The sequence below is a fragment of the Aethalodelphis obliquidens genome, unplaced genomic scaffold (genome assembly GCF_003676395.1).
Source record: "Aethalodelphis obliquidens isolate GAN/ISIS:26980383/991018 unplaced genomic scaffold, ASM367639v1 scaffold83, whole genome shotgun sequence".
Taxonomy (NCBI): domain Eukaryota; kingdom Metazoa; phylum Chordata; class Mammalia; order Artiodactyla; family Delphinidae; genus Aethalodelphis; species Aethalodelphis obliquidens.
Window position 1 is genome coordinate 7,645,777 of NW_020838027.1, and position 14,049 is coordinate 7,659,825.

Sequence of the window (14,049 nt, forward strand, 5' to 3'; positions counted from 1 at the left end):
ACTGTAAATTACTGAGACACTACTTTTGGCCGTAAGGACAAATGGCCAATATATGAATGATGATTAAAGTATCAAATTTCTCAATACCAATGCTGTAGTCACAGGATGTGGCTGAAACAGCCCTCTATCCACTAAATAATTCATGCTTCCCTTCTAGAGTGAAATTATTATAGAAAGTTTGCTAGCCAGGCAAAAATTAGGCTTATCAGGATCAAACTGCAGATCCAAACAGGGCACTGTTAGTGGATGTGAATGTCATACATGATAATTCAAGGTTACGGCTTTTAAGAAGCAGATGTGGATATGCCATCTTCTCCTTTTCTTTCCATTGGCTAGAAGTATGACATTCCAACCACCCACAACATAGAAGGAGCGGGGTTGCCTTTGGAGGAAAACTACCCACTAACCAGTATTACTGGAGCTAAAATGTTACGTGAGCGAGAAATAAACTTTGTGTTAAATGACTGATATTTTGAGGTTTCCTTGTCACAGCAACTGCATCACCCCAAATAATACAGTGTGTAAATTAATTTGAGGGATGAAATTCCTTCCCAGTTTTCTTGTTTAAGGAGGTACAGTGATCTACAACTCCTTCCACGCTGGTTGGCCCAATGTGAGCTATCCTCGTATCTTTGCCATCAAGGTCATTCCCACACTTCACATCCTAAACCAAATGTAAGCTCATTCTCTGCACTTCTGGCCCTTTCATTTTAACAGTAATCCAGGGCTATCACCTTCAACATCTGCTACATTGTAGAAACCAGAGCAATAACCTATTCTATTATTGGCCATTTTGAGTTCAGTTTCTTTCTCACTTCCTTCTTTACCAAGTTATGCTTTGGCTTAAACTTCTACTTTCTGGATGAAGATGCATCTATTCTATTCCTTAAACTCAAACATATTTCCCCACTGGTGTGAAAAGGTAGCTAATTTCAGTTCTTCCATTAATCTGCTCCTGACTACAAAAGGAGTTATTTGTCTCAGCTTCTCATGTGGACCCTTACCTATCAAAGCACCTCAGACATGCAGGAGGAAGAAACATACACCTCTCTTCAGTGGGATAATCCAACACCAAACCCTTACCAGAAACATCTGTCTTCCACCAAAAATTCAGGTAACCAGTTCTACTTATTTAGACCAAGACCTTGTGGTTTATGGGTTTTCTTTTTTCCTGTTCTATGAGGAGCCCAAGGTGATTTTTCTAATCTGAGATAACCCACTTAAGAGTAGTATAATATGCGTAATATGATGCATAATATTGCATAATATGCAATAGTATTATAATATGCATAATATTAAAAATGAAATGAAATGGAGGAGAAGTAAAAAGGAAAAGAGAAATGGACTTGACAAATATGTATTACATTGGTTTTCTCTCTCTCTCTCTCTCCTCTCGCTGGAAAGACAAAGAATTCCTGGATTTGGAAAATAAGTGAAAGAAATCATATATTTTGTGTAATTTTAGTTCCCACGTAAAAACACCCTGCACATTATCTGATAAATACTAAGAAGTAAAAGAGAAAACGTAGGTTGAAAAAACTGGCAAACACTCATCAGCCTGGATCAGTTCTGTCTTTATAATTTAATATTCGTATTAGTCTCCTATTGTTTAGGTAATATATTACCACAGACTTAGGGGCTTAATACAACAGAAATTTATTTTCTTATAGTTCTAGAGATCAGAAGTCTAAAACGGGTTCCACTGGGCTGAAACCAAGGAGTCATGGGGCTACCTTCCCTAGAGAGGCTCTAGGGGGCAACCCATGCCCTGTCTTCTCCAGTTTCTAGAGCTGCATTTCTTGCTTTCCTTAGTTTGTGGCTCCTTTTCCATCTTCAAAAGACAGTAGCACATTTTCAAATGTCTCTCTGCTTCCTCCATCATATGGCAGTCTGTCCCTCTAATCTAAATCTCACTTATAAGTGCCCAGGTAAAACAGGATAATCTCCCCATCCCAAGATCCTTAACCTAATTATACCTTTAAAATCTCCTTTTCCATGTAAAGTAACACTTACTGGTTCCAGAGATTAGGACATAGGCATTTCGGGCAAAGCTGTTATTCAGCCTACGACATTATCCGACGATAAATTTTATACATTTTTCTGTAACTAGCATTAAGAATATAGCAAATCACACATTCATTTTCCTTTCCTGAATAGTTGCAAAATTACCTTAAAAAATTGTCCTCATCCAAAATCATACGTTTAAAGGGAAATACCTTTGAACCAATCATGCTCAAGTGACACTGACAGGAGATGAGATTGGAGACAGCCTCTTTGCTCTCAAAAACTAAAGCCTGCTGCCTGGCTTGCCATCATCTCTCAAAGATTGTTGGAAGAGAATACACCTAACTAGTTACTAAGTTTGTGGTGTTATATAAGGATAAGAGAAGTATACTATTAAAACTGTTCAATTTGGCATTTTTCCAAATCCAGTGTATTCCAAGTTATGACTTGCATTTCCAAGAGTTTGAGTTCACCTTTTCTTGTTACACACAGTTACAAGGCCTCGGTGATTCTCTAGAAGGAATGTCTAATGTTAACTCCTTAGTCTACTCAGTGTAGTCCTATCCTGACCCACCTCTTTCCTCTACTTTCTCTAATTCAATTTCATTGTCTCTATTCCTTGTTTAGGAACATGGTGTCTTGTGACGGTGGTTTTATGTATCTTCTGCATAGGCTCATTAGCAACCTCCATTTTCTTGGGTGTCAAGTGTAAGTACAAAAGGATATCTTCAAAGTAATCTATAGATAGGTTACATACTTCATGTAGTGTTATATACAATTATATGTACGTATGTCGTGGAACTGGAACTTCGTAATTTATAAATGGATAGACAAATTAATTAGAAACATCTAAATGACATAAATGATATAAGATAATGGCTTCCTTATTTAAGTTATGGGACATTTATTTGATATAACTCTCAAGCACTCGGAGGCTAATGATAACTTTTAATGTTCAATTGCATGTTGTTTAACTCAAATCTAATACCATAGGTCTGTTGGGGAAAATGATGCAAATAATTGCTTATATCATGACTCAATTTATGAATCATGTTAGTATGCCAAAGCTTGCAATTTGTAAGTTTTCAGTATAGGCTCTTCCTTTTCTAATATACATTTGTTCTAAATTTGACTTATATGATTATTTTAATATGTCTTTCACTTTATATTTGATGAGGTACCAGTTAGTATGTTTAAGGTAAATGTGAGAACTTTGTTCGAGCCAATATTTAACCACATTTCTTTATTCGTTTTAGTCCAAACTGGAGACATGTTTCTATATCTAGCAAATGAATTTTTTATAAAATGTAACAATTACAGAACTGCAGGTTCCAGAATCAGGACTAAGACCCTTTATTATCACTCATGCTAGCACTGAGAAATATGCTTAGCAAGACAGAGAGGAAGGCTATTGTCTGGATAATTCTTATTTCTTGTATATCTTGGCAAATCATTTTTCTGTCTAGGAGGAATTAGCTGGCAAAGGAGAATTAGGAGTTCTGAAATGAAGAAGAGAAGAGTACAAGGTTTGCTTCCACAAAGTACAGGAAACTTGACCTTGTTCATGTTAGCTATGATCTTATTTTCCTGGCGGTTCAGAGAGGAATGTTTTAATAATTTCTAGGCTCTCAAGAAGTAATTGTTACCTTGTCTATCTCCTCAAATAAAATTTCACAGCCCAACATAAATGTCAGAACTTCCTTTATCTCACCTTATCTTCCCTCTGTACTTTATTAAAATAAACATAAATAGTATATATAATATACTATATATATATATATAAAATACTAGTCCATTTTTAAAAGAAATTCACAATTAAATATCTGTTTATCAAACATATATACTGGAAGCAGATTTGCAGAGTTGGAAGAGAACTACCATATAAGTCAATTAACATATAATAATCCAGTTTTTTCTGTAAAAACTGGGGACTCTTAATGAAATATTGCCAAGTTCCATTCTAACTGCAAGAATACATATTTAACTGACATTACAAATATCAAAAGATATGGTCCAGGTATCCATTCTGTATAACAAGTTTCAGTGTTATTTTATAAATATTAACTACTTAGGGTAAAAAGATGAAAGAAACTTGAAGTACAGAGAACAGTTTCAATTTAAAGCAAAATAACTGAAGGTGCAACATCTTGAAACAATGTTGTCAAGTGAATGGAATGTAGAATTTGTTTTATACATAAAAATAAATCTATAGTCTCCAATCATCAGTTATTATATAGCCAAAAAGCACATAGTACATATTAAGGATGTTGATAAAGTCATACTGTACACTTTTATGTCCTCAAAAATCTTGCTCTCTGATGGGCACATAATTTTGTTTTCTTCTCTGTTTAGTTTATGAAATCTGTCAAGATCAACCATGACAATCATGTTCTTAACAAACTCTGGGTTATCTTAAACTGAATGAATTAATTTTGATCTAGAAATCCCACTTCTGGAAAGTTTTCCTATTGATAAACCTGCACATGTAGCAATAGGAAGAAAAACAAAAAAGATCGAAAAAAATGCAATTGCCTATCAGTAAAGGACCACTTAATTAAAAAATGATACCTCCACACTATGGGATACCAAGAAGCCAGAAGAAGAAGAAGGAGGAAGTGGAGATGAAGGTGGAGGAGGGGCAGGGGAAGGCATTAAAGGAAGGATGTGTGGCTTCCCTGGTTGCACAGTGGTTGAGAGTCCGCCTGCCGATGCAGGGGACACGGGTTCGTGCCCCAGTCCGGGAGGATCCCACGTGCCGCGGAGCAGCTAGGCCTGTGAGCCATGGCTGCTGAGCCTGCGTGTCCGGAGCCTGTGCTCTGCAACAGGAGAGGTCACAAGAGTGAGAGGCCCGCATACCGCATTAAAAAAAAAAGGAAGGATGTTTATTACAAAAGTGTGTGGAAAGACCAGGTTCCAACAGGCAACTCTTCCTCTCCATGTAAGTGTCCTTTCACGACACAATTTCTCTCTTGGATCAGGAAGCACCGATGTGTACACAAGACACCTTGGTACCCCAAAATGAAGTCTTGCTTGGGAATTTATGTCTTGCTGACCACCTGATATATTCCTGAGAGGTAACTAGCCTCAACAGCAGAGCCTTCTCAGGGTCTCTTTGTAACCAGGGACAAATCGTCAATCGTATGTCATCAATGAACAATGCTGACAAGATAGTATAATCTGGCCCCCCAAATCCTCATACCCATGATAACAAAGCTACACTATTAATCTGTATGTTTCATGCCTTGTCCGGAGATCAGTGTCATGTAGGAATTTTAAAAACACTGCTCATGCTGATTCCAGGCCAGCCCAAATTAATTCTCACGGCACAATAAGGACCACATATATAAGACGAGAAACCCAATGAAAAAAATTACAAAGGATATAATTATACACTTCATTGAAAAGAAAACACAACTGACCGTTATTTATACATGTGTGAAAAGAGTTTCAACATCAAACATAAAAAGATACATGCAAATTCAAATGAAATTGAGAGAACATTTGTATGAGATAATAGAAGATATACATTAGTGTCTCTCCCCTCTACTCTGCTGTGACAAGAGCACTAGAAACATCTCTCGTTCTAATAATTGTCTTTGACCAGGTCCCTGACACAGGGCTCCTGAAACGCTTGTAAATTCCTAAGTGATAAGAACACTAGGAATATCTTTTGTTCTGATGAGGTGACTGTGGATGGACTCCTGTATGGGGGCTGGTCACCAGCAAGACCACACCATGATTAGAAGCTTGGAATTATCAGCTCCACCCCCCATCGTCCAGAGAGGGGAGAGGAGCTGGAAATGGCATTAACAATTGATCGTGCATGGGACTTCCCTGGTGGCGCAGTGGTTAAGAATCTGCCTGCCAATGTAGGGCACACAGGTTCGAGTCCTGGTCTGGGAAGATCCCACATGCCGCGGAGTAACTAAGCCCGTGTGCCACAACTACTGAGCCTGCGCTCTAGAGCCCCGAGCCACAACTACTGAAGCCCATACACCACAACTACTGAAGCCTGCGTGCCTAGAGCCTACGCTCTGCAACAAGAGAAGCCACCGCAATGAGAAGCCTGCGCACCGCAATGAAGAGAAGCCCCCGCTCGCCGCAACTAGAGAAAGCCCATGCGCAGCAACGAAGACCCAACGCAGCCAAAAATAAATAAATAAAATAAATTTATAAAAAAGAAAAACAATTGATCATGCTTATGTGAGGAAACCTCCATAAAATCCCAATAGTGTGGAGTCAGAGAACTTCCAGGTTCGTAAACACATCCACACTGGGAGGGTGACACACCCAACTCCAACTCCATGGGGACAGAAGCTCTTGAGCTCAGGACCCTCCCAGCTCTCTCCCAATGTATCTCTTGACCTGGGTGTTCATCTGTACCCTTTATCATACCCTTTAAAAAACTGGTAACTCATTTCCCTATCAGTGAGCTGCCTTAGCAAATTAATTGAACCCAGGAGGGAGTCATGGGAACCTCCAATTTGTAGCCAAATCAAACAGAAGTTGTGGAAACCTGGGGACCTACTACTTGCATTGGCATCTGAAGGGGGGAGCAGTCTTTGGGACTGAGCCCTTGACCTGTGGGACTGTTACTTTCTCCAAGAAGATAGTGTCAGATTGAATTAAATTATAGGACACTGAGCTGGTGTTGTGGAGAAGGGCGAGGGTGGTGGTGGTGGAGAAACCATACATTTGGTGACAAGAAGTGTCAGAAAAGTCAAGATGATTCACAGGAGAAAGGTTTATAGAAGGAAAAACTGAGTTTTTCCTATACAGTTTGCATCGGCACACATGGAAGGTAATTTGGAAATAGCTAATACAATTTAAATGCACAAAACTTTGACCCATCAACGTATCTTACAAATATACTTACACATGTGTGAAATTATGTATAACTGAGGTCCTTTATTACAGTACTTCAGTAATATCAAAAGATTACAAATAGTCTAAAATAGAGAATTATTAAAATAAATCATGACCTATCCATACAGTAGAATGCTATATAACAAAAGAATGAAAAAGCTCTTTATGTACTAACACAGTATTATGTCCAAAATATATTTTAAGTGTTAAAATAAAAAGTGAAAAACCATGTAAAAAGATTGTTACCATTTGTGTAAAGGGGAAGGAGGAGATTTTATATCCATTTGCATGCAAAGTTCAAAATATCTCTGGAAGAATAAAAAAGAAATTGGCAAACCCGACTACTTTGGGAGACTGGAATTGGGTGAATAAGGAAACAGGAATGGCAAAGAGCCTTGTTGCTGTGCATTCTTTGTAGGTTTTAATCACAAATATAATCAGTAATGTGTAGTTCTCTTTAGTCTATGTTGAAGCTTTACTTTGTTATATGTCAGTATTTTATCAGGAATGGTTGTTATTGTTTGAAGTGTTCCAGGTGTCCACTACTGCAATGAAGCAGCAACAAAAACTCATCCAACAGGACAGAGCACTGCTCAATTTCACACAGTGGAAGAGAAACCATGGCCTGCAGATGAAATATTGCCAAATGTTAATGCAGAAGTCTTTCAGTTCAGGTAATTGATCTAAAATCAGTTTCCACTGTGTGGATACACATGTATACACCAATTCCTCAAAACAACAACAATAACAACAAAAAACCAGTGACATACATTTTATTCTTTGTAAAATTATAGTCAGGATTTCATAATAGGAGAGACATACTTTTGATCTACACTTCAGTTCAATCTCATATATATACATATATATATATATATATCAATAGTATGTGGAAAATACTGAGGTTCCACGAAACACAGATAAGAAAAATATACAGTCAAATGTCAAAATGGAATGTGTGAGATTAGTAGGTAAGATTAAACAACAAAAAAAGCAACATATTGTGTTTTATCCAATCATTCAAATTTACGCGTATCTTTAATTAGAGCTCCAAATGCCTCAATTTATTTAGTTTAGATCTTGCTTTAGATTCAAATGTAGATATCTCTTGAAGCAGAAGATTCATTTTGAAAATCAGGGACTTACAAAAATTATAACAATGCAGGGTTCAGCTCATTTTTAAAAATTCTATTAAGTGACTTTGGTTTTATCTTTTTCATCCCTTACAGGCATTTTAAACCTGTCTATTTCTACTTGTTAATAGTGTGTCAAGTACTCTACGGTTACTTAACTGGTGTTTAATAATACTAATACAAAAAATTTAGAGAATTAACTTCCCTGTAGTGGATAGCATCTTAGTAATTGTCCATAAGAGAGGTCAAAAACCTACCATAGCTCCTTCTAATTGAAATTTTGTCAAGTAAATGTTTAAAAACATCAATGTTTTTCAATATAGCAGACTACCGAAAGCATGAGTTAGGCCCACCTCTGAGCCATCAACCTTAAATCAGTGACGATATCCATTTTGGAGACTTGCAAATCCAGCATGTTGTCAACCTTTCAACTGTCACTTCAACACTACTTATGCTATGACTTTAACAATATTCAGGATACTGACTAGAGTGTATTTCAAACAAAGGATATTGAAGAGCCTTAAATAACTTGACATCTGTGCCATGGAAACTGATAATGAACCATTTTTGACCTTAAGTAGAAGGCTTTTCTCTAATGACTAGTGATCTGGCAGTGTCTTTCCCTCTATAAAACTGTGCCAGAAACACTTGGTCAAATTCCTGCTCTTTGGTTCCCCTTTTATACATTTGAGCATCCTTCTTTTGTACGTTCTTTCTTAACACAGGTTCTGTAAAACTGGTTAAACACTGTGGCTTACTTCTTAGTTATATCAAAGTCCTAAAATAAACATATTGGTCAGTTGTGTTTTTGTTCACTTTTCCTCACCCACAAATTTTAAAACCATTCCTCAAGGTGCATTGTTTGTTCTCTCCATTCTGTGCGAAAAATTTTCATGTTTAACTCTCAGAATGTAAACATCAACTTGAGGTTTATTATGTTACTCACCTAATTAATTGGGAATGTACTTATTATTATGCTTGGTACATTCCCAATTAAATTGGGTCAATAAGATTAAAAGACATGAAACAAGCAAACAAATGAAGATTATAAATGATGTAAAGTTAAAAGGAGGAAAGATTTCTAAAAATAGAATAATCAGATCAATTATTATAGAGGAGGAACAATTTGGGAATAGATATTCTCAAATTAATTTTATCTTAAACTAATTCTTAGAGACCTACTGCACTTGGAAATAATTGTATAAATCTTACTGTATTCAGCCTCAAAGCAGCTGAAATTGGTAAGTACTGCATCATATGAACCATTGGGTTAGAGTCCAGCTTTACTGGGAGTGACACAAGGGTTCTTTTGAGAAGATATGCTACTAATATTTTTACAATAACTTTAATAAAATGTTTATATTTGAAGCCCATAACTGCAGCCCTTGTCCAGACAACTGGATTCGCAATGGAGAAAGTTGTTACCGTGTCTTTGAAAGCTGGACAATTTGGCACACCAGTAGAGAGGATTGTTTGAAGCAGGGATCTAAGCTTCTACAAATAGACAGCAAAGAAGAACTGGTAAACACTGTTTTATGGTTTCACATCATTCTGAAAATACCATATTACCCATTAAAAGAAAAGACTAGTTCTCATAAGACAGAATTCCTTGATACTCTATAACAATGGTAGATTTGTTGAAAAAAAGGTTTAACACACAAAGTAAGAATTAGCATGGCTTAGTTTCCTTTTAACTGGAGAAACAAAAAACGAGATGGTTATTCAAAAATCAAGGAGAATATGTTAGTTCTATGTCCTTTGTTAATCAAGAAGGGGAAAGGGTAAGAGAAATACCGTTTTGTAACATGGTAACCCACTCCAAGATATGCATACATTATAAGTGTATGTATGTTTTAAATGTCTTATTTTCAATGCTGTAGGGAGGTATAATAAGCTATAACAATTTTGTAATTATCAAGAAAAGTAGAAGTATAAAAAGTGAGGTGTTGTCATGAAATGGAGAGATTTATGAAAATAAGCATTTGCTAAATGAAAAGTTTAATTGACCTTAAATCTAGTTTACTAACATCTTAACGAGCAAACAGTAAGATGTTTCCCTGAAATCATTCTACCCATAAATTATGTGCGAAGTAGAAGACATAGTTACACATTTCTGAATTTATTAAAAATGTGTGCCTACTGTATTCAGTAACTAGTCAAAATTCCTTTTTGTAAGAGTAACAGTAGAACAATTTGTTAAGGTTATGTAATAAACCAAGGCAACTTGGACTAACTTATTACAATTATGGGTTCACATTATTTTTTCTGTGCAAATTTACTGACAAAAGTTAGAAATATTTCTTCTCACAAAATATGCCTACAGTTAAGTTGCTTTTGGAATCTTCTAAACTGTTTCTCACATTGAAATATCCTGGGAAAGTCATATACTATATGCCAAATTCTGAATCTGTTAAAACTATTTTGATACCAGATGCCTACTTTTTCCATAGTCCTTAACACCACATTGATCATTTAGCAATAGGGAAAAAGGTATCCTTTCTTTTAAAAATCCTCTCTCTCTCTCTCTATTTCCAGCTCTCAAATTCTAATTATTTCTGTGGAAACAAAATACCACACTTTATATTTCATAGTCATTTATTGGGGTTTTTCTGGTAGTACCCCCCACCCCATCCTCAGTTCACTGTTCTTGTTTCTTATAGGACTTTATCACTGGCAGCCTGAGGAAGATCAAAAGAAACGATGATTACTGGGTGGGACTGTCTCAGGATGGGTCCAGCCAACCTTGGCTTTGGCAAGACGGCTCCTCTCCTTCCCCTGATCTGTAAGTCTCTGAGGGAAACATTCCACGAAGAATTAGACACAGGGGGGAAATCAAAAGTTCATTTTATTTTATACCTTACATTTCCTCCAGAAGACATAACCAGCATGATAATTTCACAGGCTTCTGATTGGAATCAAAGCCAAGATAATTTAAGAATGGCTACATGACTTCTAAATTTTCTCTGTCTCAGCCCCACTGCCATTACACCCTAGCACATTCACATCAAAATTCGAGTCTGAATGAACAATACTATGTGATTATCACGTACATTTCCTTTGTATCTTTTAAAGGCTAGAGTGCTAAGGGCAAGAGACTATAGTAATTATTAGGCAATTTCCATAGTAAGCTTTCAGAAAGAGCTAGGGAGGCTGGTCAGCAGTGCCTTCGTATTTTGAGAATTAAGAATCAGAAAAGAGATTCCAAATTAGAGCCTATCCTTTTGTATTCAAGCTTTTTTTTTTTTTTAAAGTGCTGCTTGTTGAAGTAATATTTACATACTTTATTGAGAGAAAATAGTTCTGTTATTGAAGAAGAAGGGCAAAACTACCGCGAGGGTGACAGATTAAAACAAAAGGAAAAGCTGTACATCTCTCATTTTATTGCCCAGAGGACATTCCCGTAAGCCCAACACCTAACCTCAGATACACTGACTTGCGTCTCCAGGTCACCAATACAGGGACCCCAATCAACTAACCAGGTCTGTGGATACCTCGGAAACGACGGCCTTTCTTCCGCTGACTGCAGCACTTGGAAATATTTCATCTGTGAGAAATACGCGTTAAGATCTTCTACCTGAAAGAAAGTTTGCTTGAAGTGATTGCTCCATTATGGTAATACCTGCAACAGATCATTGGAAAACCTGTAACAATGAGTTTAAGAGTCAGCGCAGAAGTAAACCAGTGCAAGGGTTGTGAAACCAGCTACCCAAGACACAAAACCTATCTTGCATTTACACTTGGTAATATTCCTCAACATTTTCCAGATGTTCCTTTGACATTGTTCAAATTAATTACCGAGAATAAAATTGGTTTAGAGCAACAGAGGACAAAACCCTAAAGAGTGGAAAACAAGCTGAAGAAAAATCATTTCTATTTGTCATTTTTTTTCTTCCTCTCTCTCTCTCTCTCTCTCTCTTTTTAACTTAGAGTGACCGTGAACTCGACAGAAAAATCTATAAGTCACTGGGGAGATGATGCAGTTTTAGCTGACTGATACTGTTTTTAATAAATGAATAAATGTGATCTTTTAAACTCACCGTTTGCCAGATCTTTCTGTGCATTTGCTGGGTTTCCAGGCATTATGTTATTGGACCAGTAGGATGGGAGGACAGAGATATGGATTTTCAAATTGGAAGGAAGACAGGCTGCTATCTGCTGCCTGTAAGACAATACCATTTTTCGGACTGCAGAATTCTGCTGGAGAGATGAACAACCAGAGCTACACGTAAGTGGAAGAAATAGCCAGGCTGCCGATATCAGCGTGTCTCCAGTAAAGAGCGGCGAGCTTCCTTTCTGCCTCTCACTGAACATCCCCACCACTCGCAAATCAAAAGACTCATGATCTGCATCCTCAAGGTTAATACTCCAGCACTTTTAACTACATCTCTCTGTGCCTCAATGTCCTCCTTGAAAAACAATAATAGAACTTGCTTCAAAATATTGTTTGAGGGCTTCGCTGGTGGCGCAGTGGCTGAGTCCGCCTGCCGATGCAAGGGACACGGGTTCGTGCCCTGGTCCGGGAAGATCCCACATGCCGCGGAGCGGCTGGGCTCGTGAGCCATGGCCGCTGAGCCTGAGCGTCCGGAGCCCGTGCTCCGCAACGGGAGAGGCCACAACAGTGAGAGGCCCGTGTACCGCAAAAAAAAAAAAAAAAGACACCACTTAAATAAATAAGGTGAAATAAAACCTAATTAATTGAGGCAGTAAGAAATCATTTAAGTGAACCTGGAAGTCTATTGTAAAAGATGACCTCTGAAGGAGACATTCCTTTAGGAATGGGAAGGGCATGTTTTTGTGTTTATTTCTTTATTTACCCTTGACTTGGAGCTTAAATGGTGGGAATGTCAATAAAAGGGATTATTCTCTAGTTTTCTGCTGAACCTAGAAAAGGAAAATAGCAAAGAAAACACAGTATAAGTTGTCCGCTCTGGTTTTTCCAGCTGGCAGCTCAATCTAATAACCTGGAATAAAGGGGAAATAATAGCAAATTTTAGTAGCAAAGACTGTTTGTCTTCAAGATTCTTCAAAGTATTGTCATGGAGCTGTATTTAGAGAAAGGATAGGAAGCATTTAATAACTCTTTTCAGAAGAAGTACAATGAAGCCAGAGGCAAACATCCTACAGCTGACGTCATCCGCCAGCATGTGATGCAGTATTTACAAGTCCGAGTTTTATCTACAGAGCAGCTGGCATAAGCCTCTACAGATTTCCTCAGTGGTAATATTGCTTTCCACACAGATGGTACGGGTGGGAGATTTTTCCTTGCCGTTTGCTTTTGGCCCAGAAAAGCACTGCCTTTTTCAACACAGTGGTAAAAGACTGGACCTTAACACCGGGATAATCAGTTTCATATCCTAGTCCCCCCAATAATGAACTGGGTATCTGATCTATCTCACTGAGTCCCGGATTCGTTTTTAAAAAGGGAAAGGATAGGAAAAATAAAACCCTGTTCTATCAATGTAAAAGGCTTTTTTAACATGCTCTATCCAAAGGACATTACATGTATGAAAAGAAAAACTTTGGTAATATTGATAGAATAATAATAAGTATCATTAGATTCTAAAAATCTATTCATACAATGAATAAAAGAAGGTATGTACACTTGAAATCAGATTATGCAGCTTTTTGTGTTCTTCGAAAACTGCAAGAATTCCATTAGAAAGTATTCGACTCCCAAATATTGAGGGCAACCCTGAGGCAACCTTCTAGACCTTTCTGTGTATTTCACAATCTGCTACTATCTCCAAAGTAAAAGTTCCCAGCACACTTCTCACATTTCCTGCTGTTACAAGACCCCTGACCTGCTTCCTGTTGATAAATTTTAAGAGCTGGTTAATATCCTCAGGAAAAGAAATAGCTCATTGTGTACCCTGGGGAACTCGGGTCTACCAGGAAAGGCCACGTTCCTCATTTAACATTTCCCCCCAGTTTCTTCAGAATTACCTAAACACACAAGAGCCTAGAAGAACAAAAGTTTTCTCATGTTGGAAAACCCATTCACGGTGTGCTACCCTGTCTGATTCTCGACGGAAAATTGTTCTCAGAAAGT

At 37.4% G+C, this 14,049-nt stretch overlaps 1 protein-coding gene across 1 annotated transcript; it reads left to right on the forward strand.

The window, feature by feature from the left end:
• The first annotated feature begins 996 nt into the window (after positions 1-996).
• CLEC9A (C-type lectin domain containing 9A) lies at positions 997-12,036 on the forward strand. Its single transcript, XM_027093299.1, has 6 exons — positions 997-1,114; positions 2,632-2,712; positions 7,398-7,544; positions 9,370-9,521; positions 10,661-10,782; positions 11,446-12,036. Exons 1-6 carry the CDS (start codon positions 1,024-1,026, stop codon positions 11,576-11,578), a joined length of 726 nt encoding a protein of 241 aa, XP_026949100.1. The 5' UTR covers positions 997-1,023; the 3' UTR covers positions 11,579-12,036.
• The last annotated feature ends 2,013 nt before the right edge of the window (positions 12,037-14,049 follow it).

Bases quoted from the DNA above. Each gene is read 5' to 3' on its own strand.
- CLEC9A (XM_027093299.1), top strand. From the start codon at position 1,024: ATGCAGGAGGAAGAAACATACACCTCTCTTCAGTGGGATAATCCAACA. The intron at 2,713-7,397 runs GTAAGTACAAAA...TATTGTTTGAAG, and splicing joins CATTTTCTTGGGTGTCAAGT to TGTTCCAGGTGTCCACTACT. The intron at 10,783-11,445 runs GTAAGTCTCTGA...TTGCGTCTCCAG, and splicing joins TCCTCTCCTTCCCCTGATCT to GTCACCAATACAGGGACCCC.